This window comes from Petaurus breviceps, unplaced genomic scaffold (genome assembly GCF_028583685.1).
Source record: "Petaurus breviceps papuanus isolate PSGF00001 unplaced genomic scaffold, PetGlider_PUasm1.0 207, whole genome shotgun sequence".
Taxonomy (NCBI): domain Eukaryota; kingdom Metazoa; phylum Chordata; class Mammalia; order Diprotodontia; family Petauridae; genus Petaurus; species Petaurus breviceps.
The window spans coordinates 24,507,410-24,534,701 of NW_027185850.1; the positions used below are offsets into that span (position 1 = coordinate 24,507,410).

Sequence of the window (27,292 nt, forward strand, 5' to 3'; positions counted from 1 at the left end):
CCACAGAATCCTTTCTTGGGGACAAAAAGGATCAAAACATGGAACCAGAAGAAGTCAACAGAGTTAAAACTCCTGCATCAAACTGCATGAACTGATTACAGGCCATGGAGGAGCTCAAGAAGGATTCTGAAAATCAAGTAAGAGAAGTGGAGGAAAAATTGGGAAGAGAAATGAGAATGACGCAAGAAAATCATGAAAAGCAAGTCAACAGCCTGCTAAAGGAGACCCCAAAAATAATGAAGAAAATTAACACCTTAAATAGACTAACTTGGGCGGCTAGGTGGCACAGTGGACAGTGGAGCACTGACCCTGGAGTCAGGAGGACCTGAGTTCAAATCCAGCCTCAGACACTTAACACTTACTAGCTGTGTCACTTTGGGCAAGTCACTTAACCCCAAATTGCCCTACCTTACCCTCTCCAAAAAAGCAAAAAAAAAAAAAAAAAGACTAACTCAAATGGCAAAAGAGGCCCAAAAAGCCAATGAGGAGAGGAATGCTTTAAAAAGCCGAATTTACCAGATGGAAAAGGAATTTCAAAAACTCACTGAAGAGAATCATTCCTTCAAAATTAGATTGGAGCAAATGGAAGCTAATGACTTTATGAGGAATCAAGATACCATAAAAAAGATCCAAACAAATGAAAAAAATAGAAGGCAATGTGAAATATCTCGCTTGGAAAAACCACTGACCTGGAAAATAGATCCAGGAGAGATAATTTAAAAATTATTGGACTACCTGAAACCATGATCAAAAAAAGATCCTAGAAATCACCCTTCAAGAAATTCTCAAAGAGACATAGGTTGTAAAGATTCTTTCCCAATTTCCCACCTCCCTCTTAATCTTGGTTACATTGGCTTTATTTGTACAGAAACTTTTCAATTTCATGTAGTCAAAATTATCCATTTTACATTTTATAATGTTCTCTAATTCCTGTTTTGTCATAAAGTCATTCCCTCTCCACAAGTCTGATAGGTAAACTATTCCTTGTTTTAGCAGACTGCTCACAGTATCAACCTTTATACCTAGATCATGAACCCATTTAGACTTGATTTTGGTATATGGTGTTAGATAATGGTCTATGTCCAGTTTCTGCCATACTATATTCCAGTTTTCCCAGCAGTTTTTGTCAAATAGTGAGTTCTTATCCCAAAAACCAGGGTCTGGGGGTTTATCAAACAATACATTACTGTAGTCGTTGACTTCTGAATCTCGTGTGCCTAATCTATTCCACTGATCCACTCCTCTATTCCTAAGCCAGTACCAAGTAGTTTTGATGACTGCTGCTTTATAGTACAGATTGAAATCTGGTAAAGCTAGTCCACCTTCCCTAGCATTTTTTTTTCATTAATTCCCTTGACATTCTGGACCGTTTATTTTTCCAGATGAATTTTGTTACTATTTTTTCTAACTCTATAGAGTAGTTTTTTGGTAAATTAATTGGTATGGCACTAAATATATAATTTAATTTAGGTAAAATTGTCATTTTTATTATATTAGTTCGACCCAGCCATGAGCAATTGATATTTTTCCAATTAGTTAGATCTGACTTTATTTGTGTGAAAAGTGTTTTGTAGTTATGATCATACAGGTCCTGAGTTTGTTTTGGCAGGTAGATTCCCAAATATTTTATAATGTCTACAGTAACTTTAAATGGGATTTCTCTTTCTACTTCTTGCTGTTGAATTTCATTGGAAATATATAGGAATGCCGAGGATTTATGTGGGTTTATTTTATATCCTGCAACTTTGCCAAATTTATTTATTGTCTCAAGCAGTTTTTTACTTGATTCTCTAGGATATATCATCTGCAAAGAGTGATAGCTTGGTCTCTTCTTTGCCTAACTTGATTCCTTTGATTTCTTTTTTTTCTCTAATTGCTACTGCTAACATTTCTAGTACCAGATTGAATAAGAGGGGTGATAGTGGACACCCTTGTTTCACCCCTGATCTTATGGGAAATGCTTCCAGCTTTTCCCCATTACATATAATACTTGCTGATTGCTTTAAATAGATGCTATCTATTATTTGAAGGAAGGCTCCATTTATTCCTATACTTTCTAATGTTTTTAATAGGAATGGATGTTGTATTTTGTCAAAAGCCTTTTCTGCATCTATTGAGATGGTCATGTGGTTTCTGCTAGTTTTATTGTTGATATGCTCAATTATACTGATGGTTTTCCTAATATTAAACCATCCTTGCATTCTTGGAATAAATCCTACCTGATCAAAGTGTATTATTCTTGAGATAAGTTGCTGTAGTCTTCTGGCTAGTATTTTATTTAGAATTTTTGCATCTATATTCATGAGGGAGATTGGTCTATAATTTTCTTTCTCTGTTTTATTCTTCCTGATTTAGGTATCAGTACCATATTTGTGTCATAAAAAGAATTTGGTAGGACTCCTTCTTCACTAATTTTCCCAAATAATTTGTAGAGTATTGGAATCAATTGTTCTTTAAATGTTTGATATAATTCACTAGTGAATCCATCTGGCCCTGGAGATTTTTTCCTAGGGAGGTGACTGATGGCTTGTTCAATTTCTTTTTCTGAGATGGGATTATTTAAGTAATTTACTTCCTCTTCAGTTAATCTGGGCAACTTGTATGTTTCTAAATATTCATCCATTTCCCTAAGATTGGAACACTAATGCATTGTTGGTGGAGTTGTGAACTGATGCAACCATTCTGGAGAGCAATCTGGAACTATGCCCAAAGGGCTATAACTAATTTCATACCCTTTGACCCAGCAATACCACTCCTAGGGTTATATCCCAAAGAGATCATAGAAATGGGAGAAAGACCCATATGTACAAAAATGTTTATAGCAGCTCTTTTTGTGGTGGCAAAGAATTGGAAATTAAGGGGGTGCCCATCAATTGGGGAATGGCTGAACAAGTTGTGGTATATGCATGTTATGGAATATTACTGCGCTATAAGAAACGGGGAGCAGGCGGTCTTCATATTTACCTGGAGAGGCTTAAAAGAACTGATGCTGAGTGAGAAGAGTAGAACCAGGAGGAATTTGTACACAATTACAGACACAACATATGTGTGATGACCAACTTTGATAGACTGGACTCTTCTCAACAATGCAGGGATATAAGTCAATCCCAAAAGACGCATGATGGAGAGAAAAACATGCATCCAGAGAAAGAACTAGAAAGAACTAAATTTATATCCAGGTGGAAGCAAAATACCTGATCTTTTTCGTTCTCTTATTTGATTTTATGTCCTCTTTACCATTTTTCATTCCAGCTGGTACAATCCATCCTTATAACCTGACCATTGTATAATGTGAAAGTATTTACAGATCCTATACTTGATTATAAGCCGCCATGGGGGGGAGGGGAGGGAGGGGGACGAAATGTGAAATTCAAGGAATTGTGGAATTGAATCCTGTAAACTAAAAGGAAACAAATTAATAAATTAGAGAATTAAAAAAATTAAAAAAAAATTCTCAAAGAAAACTGCCCTGATATTCAAGAACCAGAGGGCAAAATAGAAATCGAAAGAATTCACTGATCACCTCTTGAAAAAGATCCCAAAAAGAAAACTCCTAGGAATCTTATAGCCAAATTCCAGAGTTCCCAGGTTAAGGAGAAAATATTACAAGCAGCCAGGAAGAAACAATTTAAGCATTGTGGAAACACAATCAGGATAACACAAGATCTAGCAGCTTCTACACTTAGGAATTGAAGGGCTTGGAATATGATATTCTGGAGGTCAAAGGAGCTGGGATTAAAACCAAGAATCACCTACCCAGCAAAACTAAGTATAATGCTTCAGGGGAAAATCTGATCATTCAATGAAATAGAGGACTTTCAACCATTCTTTTTTTTTTTCTTTTTGGAGGGGGGGAAGGCAGAGCAATTGGGGTTAAGTGACTTGCCCATGGTCACACAGCTAGTAAGTGTTAGGTACCTGAGGCTGTATTTGAACTCAGGTCCTCCTGATTCCAGGGCCAATGCTCTATTCACTGCACCACCTAGCCTCCCCTCTCTCAAGAATTCTTGATGAAAAAAACTAGAACTGAACAGAAAATTTGACTTTCAAATACAAGAAGCAAGAGAAGGTAAACAGGAAAAAGAAATCATAAGGAACTTATTAAAGCTGAACTATTTATATTACTACATGGAAAAACAATAATTGTAACTCATGAGACTTTTCTCAGTATGAAGATAGTTGAAGGGAATACATATGTATATATGTATACATACATATATATGTTTATATAGAAGGGTATATGTGTGTATAAATACATATGTGAGTGTGTGTATATCCGTGTACATGTATACAGAGACAGAGGGCACAGGATCAGTTGAATAGAGACAATATCTAAAAAATGAAATTAAGAGGTGAGAGAGGAATATAATGAGAGGAGATAGGGAGAGATAGAATAGTGTAAATTATCTGATATAAAAGAGGCAAGAGAAAACTGTTACAGTGGAGGGGAAGAGCAGGAAGGTGAAAGGGAATGGGACAACCTTACTCTTTTTTTTTTTTTTTAACTGAATTTGGTTTAAGGAGGGAATAACACACACACACTCAATTGGGTATCTTACGCTATAGGAAAGTAGGGGGGAAGGGGATAAGAGGGGGGATGATAGAAGGGAGGGCAGATTTGGGAGAGAGGGTAGTTAAAAGCACACACTTTTGAAAAGAGAAAGAGTCAAAGGAGAAAATAGAATAACTGGGGGAGGCGGGATAGGATGGAAGGAAATACAGTCTTTCACAATGTATCTACTATGGAAATGTTTTGTGTAACTAAACATGTACAACCTATATTGAATTGCTTATCTTCTAGTGGGGGTGGGTGAGGAGGGAAGAAGGGAAAGAATCTGGAAATCAGAGTTTTAAAAACAAATGTTAAAAAAATTGGTTTTTTTTTACATGCAGCTGAGAAATAAGATATACAGGCACTGGGGTATAGAAATCTATCTTGCCCTACTAGAAAGTGGGGGGAGATGGGGGAGGATATAAGAGAGAACAGATTGGGGGAATAGCATATTCAGTAGGCTCGCTATTTTGGGGCAGGAGGTAGGGGAAAGATGGGAAGAAAATCTGTAACTCAAAATCTTGTGGAAATGAATGTTGAAAGTGCTTCATTGTCCCACACTTACATACTATGTCCCCTGTCTAAACCTTATGGTCAGGGATCATATACACAGTTTCTGTGTACCCTTCTGTCATCTGGCACAGAGCTAGGTCCAAGGTAGGCAGTCAGGGAGAACCACAGACTTAGAGCTAAGACCTTAGAGGTCACCTAGTCCAATCCCCTGGTTAGGACTACAGGAGACAATTAGTGTGCAAAAGATTAAATCAGAGATCACACAGGCAGTAAACAGCAAAAAACAGATTTATTTGCTGAATTGAACAGAGAAAGAAAAAAATTACATTCTTAAGTAAACCATTTTAATATCTAGTTAATAACGGTGAAACTCAATGACCATCTACCCAGCCACAATTCCATCCAACTTGGACCCTAAGTTGGGTCCAGAGGAATCAAAGGAAAATGATTTCCAGTGGAGTGTAAGCTTCCTCAGGGCAGAAAATATTTAATTTTTAGATGCTAGCACCTAGCTCTGTGCCTTATTCAGTGCAAGCATTTAATACACATTGGAATTAAACTCAAGGGACAGAAGCAAAAACCGGATGTGAAGAGACACCTACTGCTCACCTGGTCACCCTCTTCTTAAACATGTATAGGCTCATCAGGAGAGACTACTTGAAAATAGATGAAATAGGTGAATAGCCAACCATACTGTGGCACATGAGCATAATGAAATTTTGGATCCAAATAATAACAAATGTGAGGAAATCAGAGAACTGTGGGAAGACTCATCAACTGATGCAGAGTGAAGAAGGCAGATCTTACAACAATGACAACAAGGTAAGAACAAGAAGACAGCAAAAGGACCCTGCGTGATGACAATGACTAAGCTTGGGCACAGAGAAGCAATTAGTAAATTGAACCACTTTGGTTGAAAGGGAAAAGGGCTAACTAAGGTGGGTGGGGTATGTGGTATATGTTGTCAGATAAGGTGTGAGTTTGTGTTTGCTGAAACACACAGGGTAGGGGAAAAGAATGACACAAAAAGCAGAAATGACACAAAAGCAAAAGGGCTTACTTTTTTTTAAAGTAACAATTCCATCTATTATAAAAAAGCCCCTCATACAGACACTGACTTCCCTCCTTTTGTCACTCATTCTCTAGGTCAGTTACAGTGAGAAAAGATATTTCACAAAAATGAACATTCCAGGACCAAGGCCTCCTCTTGATATTTCATCCCTAACAGGAAGAATCAAAATCCCTGTCAGAGATGTAAAGGAATCATAAAGGCTATTTAATGGCAAGCCAGGGCTGAAAAAGAATTCTCCAGTGAAGGAGAACTCACTCCTTCCCAAGAGAACCCATTTAACCTAGGAAGAGCTCTCACTATTAGTGAGTGAGTTTTTTCAATCAAACTTAAATCTGCCTTTCTGCAGCTTTGGTCCCATCTAATTCTATCCCCTGGGCCAAGCAGTAAAAATCTAATCCCTTTTCCACAAGACAGTCATTCAAGTAATTAAAGGAGCTTTCTTGTCCTCTCCCTAAGTTTTTTTTCTAGTACAAGACACTAGATAGATTTGCTTCCTTTGAAAGATTCTCATATGGCATAAAGTCAAAGGGACTGCCTCCACCTTCTGCACGGTTTTTGAACACTGCCTACTCCACAGATATCTTCCCAAGGCAGGATAAGCTCACTCCCTAGTCCCAGGCATCCAACCTCTCTTCATTCAGATCCACATCCTAGCTCTGCATGCCAGCTGCACACAAGGACACTTCACCTGATGTCTTCTAGATGCCTCAAGCTCAACATGTCCCAAACAAAACTCAATGAGCTTCCCTCTGGAGCCTCTGCGTGTTCTTCCCACCAGCCTTCCACTACCACTCACATCAAACAGCCAGTCAGCTTCTAAAGTGTTATACTTCCTGCCACCCACACAGCTGCCTCACTAGTGAGGCCCATTAACCCTCACATGGAATAAGGCAATGGCCTAACTGATCTCCCCAACTTCAGTTTCCCCCCACTCCTTTCTGTCCTCCAGAGAGCAGCCAGAGAACTTCCCAAAAGCCATGTCTGCACATGTTACCACCTTACTCAAACTCCTGCAGACCCCATTCCATCTAAGATCAAATATAAACTGTCTGGCATTTAAAGCTCTTCAAATCAATAGTCATTTATTAAGCATCTTCTATGTGCTAAGGGCTGAGGATGGAAAGAAAGGCAAACAGTCCCTGCTCTTAAGGAATTCACAGTCTAACAGGGAGGAGAACATGCAAACAACTATGTTCAAACAAGATATATAAAGATTATATAAAGGAGATAACCTTAGAGCTATGGAACTAGAATGAAAAGAAACTAGAAAAGGCTTCTTGCAAAATGCAGAATTTTAGCTGAGGCCAGGAGACAAGAGATAATAAGGATGGAGGGAATTCTAGGCATGGGGGACAAGACAGCAAAAATGCCCAGAGCTGGTGCCATGTGAGAGGAGCAGAGTAATGAACTTCAAAGTATGTGGAGAAGAAGGCATAAGGAGGTGTGGGGAGCAGAAGGGCCAAAGTTATGAACTGCTCTGAACACCAAACACAGGAATTTACATCTGATCCTGGAAGCAATCGGGAGGCTCTAGAGTCTAGAAAGGAGAGGAGAGGGGCTCCCCATCAGTATGGAAGCTCCTGAGGATAGGGCCTACTCCAATTCTACCTTTGTTACCCCTGGAGCCTGGCACGTGGCAGTCACTCACACTGACTCATGATGGGTTTCTAGTTAACTAAATCATACTCACTTTTCTGCATCATGCAGGTGGCTGTCTGACCCTATCTCTGGCCTGTGTTTGTAAAACCTTTGAACTTCACATTTACCCCTATTAAACTCTATCTTATTCAAGCAGGCACCATGTTCTAATCTGTCCAGATCTTTCTGGATCCCAGCTTTGTGCCAACTGCACATTGGATATGTGGGCTTTATGCCTTTATCCCTGTCAGTGATGAAAATGTTAAACCCACACAAGGCCAAGGGCAGATCTCTAGGGTACTCCACTAGCAAAGAGCTTCTAAGAATAGCTGCAAGACCACAACTCCTGCTGCCTCTCCCTTTTGGTAATCATAATTTCAACTCTCATTCCCTTCACACAAGTTTCAATTTCCTTCTGCCCATTCAGATCCTTGTTCTTCTTGGAACCTTTTTAAAAAAAATTCCATTTATCCAGAAAATGCCAAACATTTATTAAGTCCTAGGTTCTAGGTACTGTTGGACTGCCAAGATAAAAATAAAATATTCCCTGGTCCCAAAAGGGCTAATATTCAACAGGGGCAGACATGGTGTGCACATAAAAGCAGACAAAGTATACAAGGCAATGAGCACCAGTGCCTGGAAGGAATCAGAACCTTAGGTTTCATGAAGATGGGGCAAACACAGGGATTCTAAAGGATAGAGAGGGAGGAAGTTCATTCCATGCATGTGGAACAGGAAATGAGACCAGCACAGTAAGCCACTGTGGCAGGAGTATGGCATGTATGAAGGCTTTGGAGAATGTGCTGGTAGGTGGGAGTCAATCTGCAAAGAGCTTTAAAGGTCACAGAGGTTACATGTGATCCTGGGGGTGATAAGGAACCATTAGAGCTTAATGAGTTTGACTGGGACTTTAGGAGGGAAAAAAAATGACTGCTATGTAGGAAAGAGAGTGAAGTGTCAAGAGACTTGAGATAAAACATGGAGGCACTTGAAAAAGGTCAGGTGAGAAGCCATGAAGGGCCCACACCTGCTGGAGAGGGAGTCTTGCTAAGACCTAGCAACTGATTGGCTGGCTGGAGTATGGGAAAGTAAGGCATCTAGGCTCTCTTCCAGGCAACCTCATGCTTACAACCCCCACATTTCTTTCATACTGGAAAGATATCCTTCCAGTCATCCCCCTACACCCTCCCATTCTCCATAACCAAATCCTTGTCAAGTCCTATCCTAATACCTTGGCAACATCACTCTCACTCAAATGGCTACCACCACCCTCCATCCTCATCAACTCTGGCCTAAACTATATATAGCAATAATCTCTTAACTACCTTCCCAGATTCCAAACTCTCTCTTCTATCTAACCTCCACAAAATCTCTATTCCCCCCACCCCACCCACCCCCATCCCGGAAAGATAGGTACAAGAGACAAGGCAGTTGGTGATAGAGGCTTGTTTCTCATTCTAGAACAAATTCAAAAACCCTAACCTCCTCCTCCCAGTGGAACTGAGTCACAAAGCAAAAAAGATGTCAAGAGATCTAAAAATCAGAGTTCCTAAATACTAATTAATCAAATCTCATGGCTTCTCAATCCCCATTTTTCTGGACATCTCCATAGCATCTGACATTGTTGATTATCCATTCCTTCTGGACACTCTAATCCTCTGCATTTTAGGAACACTGCTGTTTCTCATCTTCTCTCTCTGACCACTTCCTACCAGTCCCCTCTGCTGAACCATGTTATGCCCCTAGTTAGTGGGTGTGCCAAAGCACAGTCCTGAAGCCTTGTATCCTTCCCTTCTAGACCCCCACTTAGTGACTTCACCAGCTCTCTTCACTTGATAGTTGACACCCAGCCCTATGAATTTGAGTTGCTCATTAGACATCCTATATTCAGCACTTCAAACTGGATGTCCTTCGGGTGTCTTAGAAATCTCTTCAAAAATGCACTAATCTTTCCCACCAGATCCATTTTCTATATAAGTGATTACCCTAAAGCACAGGACTTATCATATTGTCCCCCAATTCCAATTCTAGTAGTTACTTATTACCTCTAGGACAAAATATAAACTATTTTATTTGACATTTAAAGCTCTTCACCACCTGGACCCTCATTACCCTTCCAATCATCTTACACATTACTTTCTTCCACACACACTATGATCTAGCCATATGGCCTACTCAAAGTTACCCACAAACCAAGTCGGCCCCTGGAGGCCAGGAATGCAATACGCCCCTGGCCCCCATCTCTAGTTTCCCTTAAAATTCACCTTCAGCACCATTAAATATATAGGAAGGACAACACACACACCCCCACCCCCACTGTCACTGTTTCTCTCTCTCACTCCTTTGTCCCAAAATCCCTTGTAGTAATCTTGAATCTTATAGAGATTTGTGTGTGTACTTGCTATCTCCCCTCACCAGAAAGTATGCCTCTTGAGGGAAGGAAGCTTTACTTCTGTCCTTGCACTGCCAGGTCTCTTAGCTTGATGCCTGGCATGAATGAAGCAAGGGCTTAATGAATGCTTCTGAATGAACCAGGAAGCTTCATCCTGTCAGCCTTCCAAGAAGATGCTTTCTTCTTGAGTAGGAGTTGAGCTTTGAAGAAGGTGGCAGCTCTGTGATTTGGGCAGCAAGAGGAATTCCTGGGTGGTAGAGCCTAGAATGCAGCAGAGACTAGATGGGAGCCCAAGTATTCCTAGCTCCCTGAGCAGAACTAGGTTCACTATGCCATGCTGTTTCTTTTGTTGCAAACCTTTTGTGAAAAATCTTCCGGAAATGCAAAATTACTCCCTAACTGAATCTTTGAATTTCAAAATCACCATTAGGAGCACCCAATATCACTGAAGAATACTCTAAGCATAGAAAATGGAGATCAACTCAACAAAAATTATTGAGTAGAAGGTACTCAGATAGGTATAGCAGGTACAACGATAAAAACCAACAACCCCACTGAATGCAGGGAATCAATGGGAGGCAGGCAGAGAAATGAAAGAATTACTGATCTTGAGAGTCAAGGCCTCCATAAACGATGATGATAACAATAAGGGCTCACATTTATGTAACACTTTAAAGATTACCAAGTGTTTCACCATTTATCTCAATTTTAGACAAAGTATAATCGGGAGTGAAGACAATAAAAGATGTATTGGGATGAGCATTTTATAGCAGCTGTCTTTTTGTTACTGTTTCTGATTCTTACATTTGTCTCTCATGACAGTGAACAGCATGTACTGCATGCCCTCCTGGACAAAAATAACATATTATTTGCATTACTTGGAACAATATACCAAAGTTGCTTCTTGATGTCTGTAAGTACAGTGGCTTGGCACATATAGCAATCATTTAATAAATGCTTACAGAATGACTTAACGACTACAGTTCTCTATTGACTTTTCTCCATCCTCTTCAATTCTCTCTAATCTTGATCAATTTATTTCAATCCCCATGTGCCTCCCCCCCTTCCCAATCTGACAGAATCAACTTCGAGTGACATCAAACAGCTGGGCAGTTTCCACATGAGTGATTCTAAGGGAAATCCACCACAAAATCAGTCCCAGAAATGCCTTTCTTTATTTTCCATAACTTCACATGCATAACCTACATCGAACTGCTTGTCTTCTCAATGGGGGGGAAGGGGTTGAGGAAGCAAGAAGGGAGAGAACCTGGAATTCAAAGTTTTAATAACAAATGTTAAAAAATTGCTTTAATGTAAAACTGGGAAATAAAATATACAGGCAATGGGGCACAGAAATCCATCTTGCCCTACAAGAAAGTGAGGGGGAAGGAGAAGAGAGGGCAGACTCGGGGCAGGGGTAATCAGAATGTTTACCATCTTGGGCTAGTAGAAATAGGGGAGATAGGGAGAAAATCTGAAACTCAAAATCTTGTGGAATTGAATGTTGCAAACTAAAACTAAATAAATCCTGGAAGAAAACATGGAAAAGGAAATGCATCCCTTCTTCACCCCTCAACCCTAACAAACCTTGAGCGTTGGCAGGCAAAAGTCACCAAGGGGCAGGGCAGGCTCCGGCCGGCGGCCCCAACGCCGGGGTCACCGCAGAAGCACAAAAGATGACCCCGGAATGAGCCCTCATCTCGCCGTCAGTACGGGCCGCGCCAGCACCGAGGCGGCCGGGTCGGAGGGAGGAGCCCCGGAGATGGAGGGGCAGGGCTCCGGGGAGCCGGGGCTCCGAGCAGGCCCGAGGAGGGCGAGGGGCACAAGCTCCTCCATAGTCCGGTCCGGCTCGTGCCCGGTGGGGGGGGGGGGCATGCGGGACCCACAGCCGGCGAACCCCCCACCCCGACTCCAGGCTAGGCTGCGCCCCAGGAGATGCCCGGGCGGGGCGCGGGGCCCTGGGTCTGAGACCCAGCTGAGGCAAGAGGCGCAGCCTCGGGCACAAACTTTCTCTGGCACCGAGCAGACGAAGCCCCGCGGCCGCGGCGTGGGAAGGTCTCGGTCCGCAAGTCCGCCAGCCCGGCACCAGCCCCTCCCCCGGGCGGGGGGGGGGGGCCCCCCTGCCCCCAGGCCCCCGGCCCCGGGGGGGGGGGCGCCCTCCAGGGGAAGGCCGAGGCTGCGCCGTCCCCCCACCCCCGGGCACAGGTGCTGGGGGAGGGGGAGAAGAGGACCCTTCCTCAAGGCCCCCGCAAGCGGCTTCCTCACCCCTGCCCACCCTCGGGAGAGCCCACTTCACCCTTCACCCCAGGCACTCACGCTGCAGGAGACCTTCAGGAGATCCATCCGGCAACTGAGGCGCCGCTCAGGCCACCGGAGTCCCGGGTTCCACCGGCTGGGGGCAGCCGAGGGCGGCGGGGGGCGGGGGCGCTGAGCCACCGACGCCCCTCCCCTTCCCTTTCCCTCCCCCAGGACCGCCCTCTACCTCCGCCTTCCAGGGCGGGCCCGGCCCCCATTGGCTGAGGCCGCCGCCTCCGTTCCCCAGAAAAGACGCGCCAGGCTATTGGTCAGGGCCCTCCACTGGCCCCGCCCTCGCCGCCCATTGGTATGCGGGCGTCGCCGTGAGTCGGAGAGGGCCGAGCAACACCCCGCCCCTCCCCCAGCTCCCCGGGGTCTCGGGTTTTTCCGTGATGGCGGCACAGCCCGTGACTCACCCACAGCGCTGCCTGAAGGCCGGCCACCGCCCATGGGCTCGTAGGCCCTGGGGGGGGAGGAGGGGCATGAGCCCAGGGTGGCCGCCCCCCGCCCCCAAAGCATCCCCCCGGCGAAAATGAAGCTTCTTGGGCTTTCCCAAATCCTCTAAATTAACTACCAGTAACTGCTTCTTCGGCCTTAGTTTTGTTCCTAACAAATCACGCGGCGTTCATTTCACTTCCCTAAACACCCTAAACACTTTCGCTAAACACGCGCCTTCTCGGTTTAAACCGTGATTCTGCAGGCCGCGGACATGCCCACGCACGGGCCTCTTCTGTGTCAACGCTCCCAGGTGACCGATCACAGACCCACGCTGACACCTGTGTATCCTGGGAGCGGCGGGACGAGGAAACTTTCGGAATCAAACAGAACATTCGAGCTCACTGTAATCTTGAAAGAGGGCCAGCGGGGGTGCTTCCGATCACTGCCTCTAACTGCGCCCCAGAGCGCGGCCGGCCCCCGTGCAGCCCAGGGGCTTGCACACACCAGCTGAGGCGCCAGGCGGCACGAGGCCACGGTGGGTGAAGCGGGGCTGCCCGAGGGGCCTGTCACCGCTCTAGTGGCCTGACACAATTGCCAGGACGGTATTACTACTATGGGTTTTGCATGCTTGCATACATTCATTACCTACACACAGATTTAAGCATCACAGAATTAGAAAAAAGAACGGTGCAAAAAATGGTCTTAATGACCACACATAATTCATGTTCTTTTCCAGTTATAAACAGCTGGCAAAACAAAACCAGAGAAATTCTTAGTCTTTCAAATGAAAAACAAAAGAGAATCACAAACACACCAGTTAACCTTATACCTTCCAGTTTCTGTCAGTTATACCATCATTCATCCAGTTCCCCATATTTGCAACCTTGGCTTTGAGTCTTCCCCTCCCACAATCAAGTTCTGTCCATTTTCCCACATTTTCTCATATTTAGCTGATTGTCTTCCCATCCCTATTGCCAGCATGCTAGTACAGGCCTCTTACTACCACCCACCCAGACCATTAAAACAATTGGGGTGGGGGGCGCAGTTAGGGGACACAGTGAATAGAGCATGGGTCCTGGAGTCAGGAGGACCTGAGTTCAAATTAGGCGTCAGACACTTAGCACACTTACTATCTGTGTGACCTTGGGCAAGTCACTTAACCGCCATTGCCCTTCCTTCTCCCCTCCAAAAAAAACCCAACAAACAATGACCTAGGGCCAGCCCACAGTCCCAGCCAAGATGCAAGACTGTCCATGAAATGGCACCACACCTACCCTTCCTGGTCAGGCTGCTGTCAGACTGGACGGCTCACCTGTCCTTCCATGCTTTTGTTCATATCAGTAACTAACCTTTAAAACTAACTTTTCCTCCACTTAGCACTTTGCTTACTCCTTTAAATCCGTTTCCTTTTTTTTGGTTCAAGATTAAAATTAAAGTTCTGAGATCAGGAAACCTTCAGTAAATACCATTTTTAAACCAAGCCTGCATGTATGAGAAAAATAAAATTCTAACTTTTAAATAAGAGCCAAAATCACATACCTACAAACAGTTAAACTTGACCTTTTAGGAAAAAATTGTTATTTAACTCTAAAATTCACATTCTTACAATAAATATGACCCATTGGGAGGTGAGAGAAGCCCAGTTATACATAGTTAAGAGGCATTTGCTCAGAATCACCTCAAAACCAAAGTGTTTTTTTGACAGGGATGACAAATAGTTTAGGAGTAACTGGAGAAAAGCAGGATGTAAGATATACTGGTATTAAATAAACTACTTTTTTCCTCTGCTTAGCAACTGAGGCCAAATGCCTGGAGCACAGAGACTCTGAAGGACAAGAAACTTCACTAAAGTGCTGGCCTGGCCAATCGTTTACAAAGTCAAGTCAACCAGTCAGTTCCTTGAGAAAAGCTCAGCCTCGTCCTAGAAGGAAGGCTGCAAAATCTGCTGACATGCAGGTGGCATGCCGTCCATGGCTGCATTCTCAGAGGTCTCCTGCAAGCCTTGACTTCACACTGAGAACCACCGTCGCCTATCCACAGACATGGGATCTGGAGAAAAGTGAGCAGAATCTGGACTTTGGGCCCTGCTACTCTGCTGCCCTCTTGGCTGTTGGCAAGCTGTGGGCCTCCTCCATCTCTTATGTGCTGAGTGCTGGGGGCACAGACAGGACAGTAAGACAGTCTGACCAAGGGAAGGTCTCAGCAGCGAGCCAGGTGCAAAGGTTCCCCTGGTCGTCAGGGTACAGTAGCCTCTTCTTTCACGCCATCTCCACTGAGGAAATCCTATCAGATCTGACAGGGTCAAAGACTCCAGGAAGAGCATTTGCTTCTCTGGCCATCCCAACCTGACGTGGCTGCAGTTGCAGGCCCTGAAGGAGCCGTGGCCAGGCCACATCTTCCCAGAAGGTTGGCTGATGATGAAGCAGGACCAGAAGGCTGAGAGGACACGGTTATTGCTGAGGCTCTTGGGCTCAGAGAGGAGCGAATGATGGTGGCACTTTGACTGCTTGGCCTGTGCCCCTTGTGTCTCTCCCAAAGCATGTCTGGTTGCTTTAAAGAGGATATTGTAGAACGAAGGACTTGCACTCAGCACTCCAATTTTAAGAACAGCCACTATTTTTCAAGTCATATGTACCCTCATTTCTTCAAGGACTTTTTTTTGGTGACAAACTTACCACTAGGCAGCTTTCCATCATATTATTTGAAGTTTGCAAAAACCAAAACCTGTTAATGTTGTTTTTTTAAATCAGCTAATTCATTTTACCCCCTCAGTACTATCCTTTAAACCCTTTCTAATATAATAGCACTAAGCATTTATCCAGCGTCTGCTAAATACTAGGCCTGAGAAAGTACAAAGTACAAAGGGGCAGAGGGATTGGAGGCCAAAATAAAGCTAAAAAACAGACTATGGAAGTGGAAGTGTAGGAAGACACGGAGAGACAGGAGGCTAGGATCAGAGAGATCTGAGGAATGTCTGAGCTTCTGATTAAGGAAGTGAATCCTTGTGAATAATAGTGAGATCCAAAGTGTGATCATTCCTATGAAAGAGGTCACAGGATTCGAGGGGACTGAAAGAAAAAAAAAAAGGTGGGACGTTAAGGTATTTAGGGAAGTCTCAACATGAATTCTGAAGTCTCCTAAGGTAAGGGTAAGAGTTGGGATCCAGAAAAAAAGTGTAAGGTAAGAAACTCCCAGAGAAAGGGACTGCTTTGGCAATCTGGCAGAGGGTAGGGAACAGGCATTTACTATATATGTGAGGCACTGTGCAAAATTCTTTATAAATATTATTTCTTTGGATCCTCACAACAAGCCTGGGAGGTCGATGCTATGAATATTGCCATTTTACAAGTGATGAAACTGAGGCACACAGAGGTGAAGCAATTTGCCCAGGGTCACACTGCTAATAAGTGTCTGAGGCAGGATTTGAACTCTGGTCTTCCTGATTCCAGGCCCAGCGCTGTATCAGCTGCACAGACAGCTTCTGGGCGTTAAGTGACAGTGGCAAGGGAGACGGTGCAAGGGGCAGATGGGTGCAAAGAGGACCTTGCCTCTTGGACCGCGGTGTTGGGTGGTGTGAATAAAGGTATAGGCAGTACTGGAAAGGATGGCTAGGGATGCAGGTCTTGGAGAAAGAAAGGAGAGAGGAAAGGATCCATAATGAAAGGAAGCTTGTTCCTATCAGATTTCTTTTCATTAACCCCTGATATATTCTAAAGTCCAACCAATCAGATCCATGCTCTCAAGGAGATTACAATAAAAGATTACAATCTTCTAAGGGTGTCACGCTAGACAAATATTTATGCAAAGATCAAGGTAAGTATATGGTATGGTCCAAACGGCTGGTATAGACAATAAGAATAAGAAGGAAAAAATAACCACTCCATAATATGGTAGGCCAGCAACCCTGAGGAAGTGGTACCTGTGAGTGAGTGCCTGTGAGTGAGTGGTCCCTAGAAGGAGGGGGTACAGCTCCAATCAAGAGGAGGTATGTAGAACATGATGTGCAGGAAAGCAAAGGCTACTGCGGAGGGATGAGAGAGACAGAAGGTTGTGAGCAAACAGACGTGTCTGCCCAGAGAAGCCTCACCTAAAGGCTGAAACCAGGTGGTAGAAGGCCCGAAACGCCAGGCTAAGTGACCTTGGCAAGTTCTCACCACCACATTCTCTCTCCCTTGGAATTAAAGAGTTCATCCTTTTCACTAACCAACTGCACTCAAAGTAAAGTATGTTGTTCCTACTGTCATTCAGGAATACTTCAAAAATACCAAAATTAAGAATGAATACGGGAGAACCATATTCTCAGGGGGAGTCAAGATGGTGGAGTAGAAGCAGGACCTCCAAGCGGCTCCGACTTCCACCTTCCCCCATCAATGTAAAAAGACTCTGAACAAATTATGGAGCTGCAAAACCCACAAAATGACACAGAGAAGCTAACCTCCGGCTGAGGACAGCCCAGCAGGCTGGCAGGAATCAGCCAGCACAGGGCTCTGGGAGCCAAGCCCAGGCAGGCCTGACGTTTTAGCCCCAGGCTGGGCTGGAGCAGCCACCAGGCCAAAGGGGCTCCAGATCAGCAGCAGCTGTGGCCATTTCGAGAATTATCAACACATAGACAGGAAGGAAGAAGTGAGAGGTCAGTACAGTCTGGACTTTGGGACACAGTATGTGGGAGTGTGTGGCTTTCGCCCCCGAGGCGAGAAGCCGCTGAGATGCCAGGCACAGCCAGCCAGCACCATGTGGCAGCTTGAGCTCCTGGCCTGCAGACTGTAGGGGGACCAAGCGACCAGTCTGAGGAGTAATCGCTCTTGTTTTAACCTGCTTGGATTGCAGTCTAGGATGGAGGTCCTGCGGTGTGTGACCAGCTTACCAGAGTGTGTGGAGGCTTCCGAGAGGGCACCCAACTGATACCTCCAGCAGCTGAGAAAACCCCAGCATTTAGGACGAAAGCTCCCCTGTCTGGTGGCAGAGTCCTAGTGTGGCAAAAAGCCCAGGGGTCAAGTTACTGAGGGGCGACATGACCAGGCAAAGGAAACAAAGCAGACAGAAGATTCCAACATTAGACTCCTATTTTGGGGACAAAAAGGAGCAAATCCTGGAACAGGAGGAACACAGTGAAGTCAGAACTCCTGCACCAAAAGCTTCAAAGGAAAAAACAAGCTGGTTACAGGCCACAGAGGACCTTAAAAAGCAGATAAGAGAAGTGGAGGAAAAATTGGGAAGAGAAATGAAACAATGCAAGAAAATTACGAAATGAGAGTCAACAGCCTGACTTAGGAAAATCACACCTTAAAAAATACACTAACTCAGGGTGGCCAGGTAGCACAGTGAGTAACAGTACCGGCCCCAGTGTCAGGACGACCTGGGGATCGAATCCAGCTCAGATACTTAGCACCACACCCAGAAATAACTGGCCGTGTAACCTTGAGCAAGTTACTTAACCCCAACTGCTTTAAAAAAAAAAAATAGACTAACTCAATTGGCAAAAGAGGCTCAAAAAGGCAATGAGGAGAAGAATGCCTTAAAAAGCCAAATTTACCAGATGTAAAAAGAATCTCAAAAGCTCACTGCGGAGAATCATTGCTTCAGAATTAGATTAGAGCAAATGGAAGCTAATGACTTTATGAGAAATCAAGATGCTGTTAAACAGATCCAAACAAATGAAAGAATAGAAGGCAATGTGAAATATCTCGTGGGAAAAAGCAATGACCTGGAAAATAGATTCAGGAGAGATAATTTAAAAATTATTGGACTATCTGAAAGCCATGATCAAAGTAAGAACCTAGAAAACCATCCTCCAAGAAGTTCTCAAAGAAAACTGCCTTGATGTTTTAAAACCAGAGGGCAAAATAGAGATCGAAAGGATCCACCGATCACCTCCTGAAAAAGATCCCCAAAAGAAAACTCCTAGGAATATTATAGCCAGGTTCCAGAATTCCCAGATTAAGGAGAGAATATTACAAGCAGCCAGGAAGAAACCATTTGAATATCGTGGAAACACAATGAGGATAACCCAGGATCTGGCAGCTTCTACACTGATGGATCGAAGGGCTTAGAATATAATATTCCAGAGGTCAAAGGAGCTGGGATTAAAACCAAGAATCACCTACCCAGCAAAACTGAGTATCATGTTTCAGGGGAAAATATCATCATTCAGTGGAATAGAGGACTTTCAAGCATTCTTGATGAAAAAAACCAGAGTTGAATAGAAAATTTGACATTCAGATACAAGAAGCATGAGAAGGTAAACAGGGAAAAGAAGGAACTTGTCAAAGTTGAACTATTAACATTCCTACATGTAAAAACAGTAATTGTAACTGATGAAACTTTTCTCAGTATGAAAATAGTTGAAGGGAATAGAAATATATATATATATATATATGTCTATATGGGCATATGAATACATATGTGAATGTGTGTACATATGTTTACAGGTATACATAGATAGAGGGCACAGGACCAATTTAACAGGAAGGGATGAGAGGTGAGAGAGGAATATAATGAGAGGAGATGGGAAGAGACAGAATGGGGTAAACTATCTCATATAGAAGAGGCAAGGGAAAATGGTTACAATGAAGGGGAAGAATAGGAAGGCAAAAGGGAATGGGTCAACCTTATTCTCACTGAATTTGTCTTGGGGAGGAAATGAAATACTAAATAGGGTATCTCACCCTCCAGGAGAGTAGGGGGAAGGGGATAAGAGGGGGGATGATGGAAGGGAGGACAGGCTGGGGGGGGGAGGGAAGTTGGAAGCACCCACTTTTGAAAAGGGATGGGATCAAAGTAGAGAATAGAACAAGTGGGAGGTGGGATAGGAGGGAGGGAAATATAGTCAGTCTTTTACAATATATCTACTATGTTATTGTTTTGCATTAGCCACACATGTACAACCTATACTGAACTGCTTATCTTCCCATAAGGGTGGGTGACAAGGGAGGAAGGGAATGAATCTAGAATTCAAAGTTTTAAAATCAAATGTTTAAATATATATATATATATAGACATACACACACATTATTATTATTATTATTAATACTATTTTACATGTAATTGGGAAATAATATATACAGGCACTGGCGCATAGAGATCCACCATGCCCTACTGGAAAAGTCAAAAGGGGTATATGGGAGAAAATATGGGACAGAGCAGATTGGAGGAGGGGATATCCTGTGGGACTGCTATTTTGGGGCGGTGGGTGGGGGAAAAACAGGGAGAAAATTTGTAACCCAAAATTTGGTGGAAATGAATGATGTAAATAAGAAGTTAATAAAGCATTTGAAAAATGGAAAAAAAAATTAAAAGAAAAAAAAAGAATGAATATGGGAGAACCCGGGCAGAGCCAAGATGGTGGTGGAGAAGCAGGAAAACTCTGTGCGCTTTCCCCATAACCACCTCAGATACCTAATATGACTCTAAACAAATTTTAGAGCAGCAGAACCCACAAAGTGACAGAGAGGAACAAATCTCTTGCTGAAGGCAGCCTGGCAGGGGTACAAGAAGGGTCTACTGCAGCGCACTGGGAGACAAGCCCAGCCGGCAGGAGTCCTGGTTTTAGCCCCAGGGCGGCCACGACCAGTGGCTGCATGGGACTTCCCGAGAGTGGATCACCAGCAGCTGCATCAGTTTCCAGAATTATCAAGCCATAAATGCCAAAGACAAAGTGAGAGGTCAGTGTAGAGCTCTGTTAGAAGGGGGGGGGGGAGCCCACAGAGGAGTGGGTTGGCCCCTGCCCCCGGAGCTAGAAGTGGTGGAGACACTGTGGTCCTGCAGCTGCCTCCACGTGGCTGCTTCAGAGCTTCTGGCCTGAAGGTCATAGGGGGGCCAAGCAAGCATTCAGAGGGTAATTGCTCTTGCTTTAACCTGCCTGGATCTGGACTGCGGTCTTGGGTGGTGGTCCTGAGGTGTAGGACCAGTGTGCCAGAGTTTGTGGGGGCTGCAGAGATGGCGCCCTTCTAATATCTCTGGCAGCTGTGAAAACCCCAGCAATGTGGGACAAAGCTCCCCTCTCTGGTAGCAGAGTTCTACTGTGGCAGAGCTCAAAAGTCGAGTAACTGAGTGGCAACATAAGCAAGCAAAGGAAGCAAAGCAAGCACAGCAATCCAACTTTAGATTCCTTTTTTGGGGACAAAAAGCATCAAAGCATGGAACAGGAGGAAGACAGTGAAGTCAGAGCTCTTGTACCAAAAGCTTCCAAGAAAAATATGAACTGGTTACAGGCCATGGAGGAGCTCAAGAAGGATTTTGAAAATCAAGTAAGAGAAGTAGAGGAAAACCTGGGAAGAGAAATGAGAATGATGCAAGAAAATCATGAAAAGAGAATCAACATGACTGAAGAAAATAACACCTTAAAAAATAGTCTAACTCAAATTGCAAAAGAGGCCCAAAAAGCCAATGAGGAGAAGAATGCCTTAAAAAGCTGAATTTGCCAGATGGAAAAAGAATTTCAAAAGCTCACTGAAGAGAATAATTCCTTCAGTATTAGATTGGAGCAAAGGGAAACTTTATGAGAAATCAAGATACTATTAAACAGGGGCGGCCAGGCAGCACAGTGAATAAGAGCACCGGCTCCAGTGTTGAGAAGACCTGGAGATTGAATCCCGGGCTCAGACACATAGCACCCACCCAGAAACACCTGGCCGTGTAACCTTGAGCAAGTTACTTAACCCCGATTGCTTAGGGACGGCCAGGTGGCTCAGCGAGTAAGAGCACCGGCTCCAGTGTCGGGATGACCTGGATCAAAATCCGGGCTCAGATACTCAGCACCACACCCAGAAATAACTGGCAGTGTAACCTTGAGCAAGTTACTTAATCCCGATTGCTTAAAAAAAAAAAAAGATACTATTAAACAGATCCAAACAGATGAAAAAATAGAAGGCAATGTGAAATATCTCATCGGAAAAACCACTGACCTGAAAAATAAATCCAGGAGAGATAATTTAAAAATTATTGGACTACCTGAAATTCATGATAAAAAAAAATGAATATGAAGGTTGCTTTTGAAAAAGCACTCCTACAGTATGAGCAAGGCCATTAGAGAGAGGTTCTTAAAAACCCTCTTCCATAACCTAGTGGTCCAGACTAAGATTCCCCAACACAAACCTCAAATGCAGGCTTCCTCTTCGCAATCAGAGTGCTTCTATGACTGGCCTTGGGGCCACAAATGCCAAGCCAAGGCTGGCTTCCCAGGCACAGTCATTAAGCATCAGGCCCAGTTATGTGGATCTGTTATTTCAGGCATCCCAAAGGCCCCAAATGCACACATCAGTTTAGTAAAAACAAAAAAGATGTACATTCTCACAGAATTTCACTGGCCACACATTTTCCACTATAAACTTGCAGATACTTGTTAGACAACAGGTTTCCATTTTCAGAGGACAGAAACATCATTGAACCTTCAAAAGATGATGGTACACCAGAAGAAGCTCATGCAAGATAATCACAGTTTCTCGTTTCTCACCTCCTGTCCCCATTAGGTATTTGATGTCCTGGGACCATAGAGTCATTGAAAAAGTCCTACCTGGAGCTGAAGCGTATGCCGGAGGATGGTCTCTTCTAGGGCCTGAATCCACTTCTCTCTCTCATCAGCATCACGAGCTGTTAAAGAAGGTGTATGTTATTTCTGCCGTAAGCATCAACAATACATTTTTAAATATTACAAATTCACATTCAAGATGATAATCTTATGGAACTTTCTAATGAAAACAGAATTTCATTTTAACAGGCTCTTTCACCCTCAACTGTTACAGTAGAGGGAAATGGGAAAAGCCTTGGCCCAGGTTCAGCAGCCCTGGGTGGAGTTTTGTCCTGGCTCTGCCCCTCTAGCTGTGGACACCCAGGTAACTTATTTCCTCTTAGCCATACTTAAGTTTCCTCATTTGTAGGATGAGAGCAACTGACTAAAGATTCTCTAAGGTGACTCCAAAGCTCTGCTTCTGGGATTCAGTGATGCTTTTTGTAGTGAGGAAAAGGGTGCCAAATCATTTACCTCACAAATACTTATTAAGTGTTAACTGTATGCAAACACTGCAACAAGGTGCAACATGAAAGTCTGGAGAACACGGGGCTCCTGCCAAGAGGTTCAGAGCCTACCAGAGGAAAGAACCAACACAGAAAAAATGACTCGTAGGATCCCATGGGCATTAAGAGCTGGCAGGCAAGGGTGAAGGCCATTAACAGACCCAGGGAGCTTCATTACAAACTGATTCTGTCCACAGACAACGTCCAAATTCACTTTGGTCAGAACGGCGCTAGTAAGGTTAACTCCCTTTTGCTTCCCAGGTCCTCTGGTCTATGGGAGATGGTAAACTCCTTCAGGGCAATGGCCCTTTCCTAGGCTTCTCTGCATCTCCTACGTGGCCAAACTCTGTGTCCTGAAATACAGGAGGCACTCACAGGAAGTTTGCTGAATGAACAACTGAAGAATGAACCAGCTATGAGACAGGGCGGAGAGAGAAGAGGAAAGTGAGGAAAGAGGAGAATGGCAGTGTTGACATTGTGCTGTAAAGTTCGCACTCTACACAAGGTGTCTCACTGCCTGTAATGCCATGCACAGAAGCTTTCCAGAAGAATGCTACTGTGAACAGCTTTTAAGGTTCTGATTACATAGTATAGTGATCACTCTATTCCATAATAAATCAAAGCAAAACTTTCACAGAAAATCAAGGTACAGCATTCACAATATTACAACTTATCACAGAAAATCACAATGTAATATTCACAACATAGTCTCAAAGTAAAATAGTCACTCTTAAGTTAACTCAATCAGTTACTTATCAGTAACAATATCTCAAAGTACATAGTCAAAGTCTTCCACTCTTGGGGCAAAGTCTTGATGAACTCAATCAGTCACTTATTCAGCAATCAATTACTAAGCATCATATACAAAACCCTACTGTTCATCAATCAATTACTAATTATCATACACAATACCCTCTACCCCTTAGGTCACTTAGGTCACTAATTATAGGTAACTATAATACCATAATTACTCAGTACCCAAGGAGAGGTCTTTTCACCTTGACTTGGGGTCGGTTTTCAGATTCCCTGGATCCCCTTCCATGGTACCAGATTCTACCTGGGTTCAGTGGCAGACAGCTCCCAGTTCCTTGTCCAGCTCTCTGGGCAGGTCCTGCTCCACACTCAAGTTCACAGGGTCTGGTCCATGTCAGATCCTTCACCATTTCTGGGCTCCTGTCTCCTGTCCAGAAGAAGCTCCACCACCACAAGCTCCCAGGAAATTCTGGCTCAGTTCTCCATTCTTCTGTAGCTGCTCTGCCACCAGATCTTAAGTCTCAAGAAAATTCTGCCTGTGCCTCTCTGGGGCTTTTCTTATATACACATAGCATTAGCTACTTTCTGTTTCAGCCAACCTCTTCCTGTTATATCAGTAACAGAAGACAAGAGTTCATACCTTCTATTTCCCCAACAGAGGCTTGATCAGTTACTAAGTGTTAAGTACCTGCTACTTTTGCCAACACAAAGGGATCTTCAAATTCAAATTACAGTTCCCATTACATTGTCTCCTTCCCCAAAAGGGGGGGGGGTGTTGAGGGAGATGAGGGAGGTACTGGGAGCAGAATTCGCACTGAGGTCTGATTATCTGCTGTACCACCTGGTAGCCTTCAGGGATTCACTGTCACACAGCTACTGACCTCACCTGTGGCACTAAGCAGAGCCCCAAATGGACCATCTTGGCCAACTGGGACACTCAAACTATCCCCACCCCTGGGCCAGACTCTACAGTGGCAAGCTTGGTATTGGGCCCCTTAGCATTCACCCTAAACTTCAGGATGAGACACCGCTGTTCTACTTTTTTCATTTGCATCTCATTTTTCTTCACGTCTTCCCCTGTTATAAGAAGTTTTTTTTTTCATTCCTGTCAAAAGAAAATTTATCAAAGGCCAAGACATAAAAGTAAAGGGAGGAGGCTTTGCTGCTGCTGTTGAGTCATTCGGTCCTGCCTGACTCAGTGACCCCATGAACCACAGCATGCCAGGCCCTCCTCTCCTCTTCCATCTCTCAAGATCTATCCAAGTTCGGGTTCATTGTTTCTATAACACTCTCTCTCCATCTCATCCACTGCCGTCCCTTGTTCTTTCACCTTCAATCTTTCCCAACACCAGGGTCTTTTCCAGTGAGTCCCATCTTCTTCTTCTGTGGTCAAAGTATTTAAGCTGCAGCTTCACTATTTGGTCTTCCAGTGAATGGTCTGAATTAATTTCTTAAAGTACGTCAGGGAGTGATCTGGCCTCCTAGCTGTCCAGATTTGTCTCCTTCCAAGGAGCAGGCATCTTGATCTCATGGCCCAAGCAAATAAAATCTGACACTGCTTCCACTTCTTCTCCCCCATCTGCCAGGAAATCATGGGACCAGTTGCCAAGATCTTAGGGTTTCTGAAGCACTGGTCTGAAAATCAGAGACCTGAGTTTGAATTCCAAATCCATTTTTTACCTCTTGTGGGAAAACCAGTCCCACTTTCTCTCCTCAAGGTGCAAATGCACGACACCGAGGGCTGACCTCACCAGTCCTTTAGTTGTTGTGGCTGGTTAGTTGTTTTCAGTCATATCCAACCTTCTGTGACACCATTTGGGGTTTTCTTGGTAAAGACACTAGCATGGTTTGCTGTGTCCTTCTCCAGCTCCTTTTATAAATGAGGAAACCAAGGCAAGCAGATCACACAGCTGCTAAGTGTCTGCAGCCAGATCTGAACTCAAGATGAGTCTTCTTATCTCTAGGTCAGATACTGGGCACTGTGGCGCCATCTAGCCTCCCCCTTCCAGTCCTGGGAGTCTGGGGTGACTGCACCTGGCTCCAGGCTTCAGGGAGAACAAACATTTGCCTGCTGAGTTTCCCTGCCTCTCCCTCACTCACTTCAACTATTTCCCTCCAGATATTTTTCACTCTAAGCCAAGTCTGGTAGAAGATTAGTAATAACAGCCAGTATCCATATGGCACTTCAGGGATTGAAAAGCACTTTATATTAAGTGTGATTTAAGTTTTAAAATTCAATTAATTTTTTAAAAGGAAGGTAACAGCAGAGGAGTCGAGAAGCCTAAGTTTCAGACTTGTTTGCTCTTATCTCCATTTTTCCATCTATATGTCTACCTACCTGTCTCCATCCATCTAACTTTCTATCTATCCGTCCATCCATCCATCCATCTGTCTCTCAATCATTATCACTGACTTTGGCAAAGTCCCTTCACCTCTCTGGACCTCAATTAACTCATAACTCAATCAGCACTAGACTAGAAATGGTCTCGAAGGTCAACGACAACAACAAAAAGATGAGAAAATTGGGGGCTAGACCAGAAGAAATCTTTGGGATCACTTAGTTCAGCCTGTTTTATGTTACTATGATTTTACAATCCTAAAAATGAATGTCACTGCTCTTAATCGCTGAACGCTCCACTCCCCAGGAAAATTCATTCATTTGAAATAAATAAAAAACTTAACAACTAATTGGTTAAAAGGCTTTTTAAGCAATTACTATGTGTCAAGCACTGTGCCAAAAGCCCTGAGAATACAAAGAAACATAGTCCCTACCCCTCAAGAAGCTCATATTATGATGTGATGTGCCAGACAACATATCTGGATTTAGACAAACTAGATGGAAGTCACCAGCAGCTGGGTAGAGCAGGAGAGATCTCAATCAAGCAGTGACTATTAATTAAGGGCCTCCCTGGTGCCAGGCACTAGGCTAGGCACTGGGGACACAAGAACAAAGAAGGCACTGACTGTCTAATGGGGGACATACGACTACATATATAAATCCATAAAGAATAAATATTCAATATTAATCATTCATTGAATAGAAGGCGATTTGAGAGGGAGGACACTAGTCAGGAGAGGCTGCCTCATACAGAACATGGTGTTTGGGCAGCATCTTGAAGGGAGAGACTCTGAGGCAGATGTGAAGAGGGAGAGCTCTCTAGGCATGGGGTACAGCCAAGGCAAAGGCTCAGAGATGGAAGATGGAAAGCTAAACACAGGAGATTATATTTTGTTCTAATGACAAAAGAACGCCAGTGGAATAGACCAAGGAGAGGAATCACAGAGGCAGCTGTGCACTTAAGGAAAACTGGTTTGGCAGCAGTGTACAGGAGGGCCTGCGGCTGTGGCTAGAGGTGATCAGGGCACAAACAGGCAGAAATGTCGATGGATATATGGGATGAGGGAGAGTGAGGAGCTTAGGATGATGGCAAATTTGCCAACTTGGAGACTGGAAGGAGGGATGACAGAATGAGGAAGAATAGAAGGAGGTAGGTGGGGGGGGGCAGTGGGAAGAAGATGAGTTCTGCTTTGGATATGGCGTGTTTCAATGTCTCAGACATCTAGCTTGAAATGTCTAAGTCATCGTTGATGCAGGACTGAAGTTCTAGGAAGAGAAAGGGGCTGGATA

At 43.9% G+C, this 27,292-nt stretch overlaps 1 protein-coding gene across 11 annotated transcripts in view; it reads right to left on the bottom strand.

Moving 5' to 3' along the window:
* Positions 1-27,292, bottom strand: part of LOC138164988 (oxysterol-binding protein-related protein 9) — a 161,575-nt gene that overhangs the window by 51,377 nt on the left and 82,906 nt on the right. For 9 of the 11 annotated variants that reach the window (XM_069093018.1, XM_069093017.1, XM_069093016.1 and 6 more), the window contains one exon: positions 22,412-22,488. In XM_069093018.1, coding sequence (XP_068949119.1) covers positions 22,412-22,488 — 77 coding nt within the window. Of the gene's footprint in view, positions 1-12,483; positions 12,617-22,411; positions 22,489-27,292 lie in introns of those variants that run through there. The other 2 variants (XM_069093021.1, XM_069093020.1) reach the window with 2 other exon arrangements.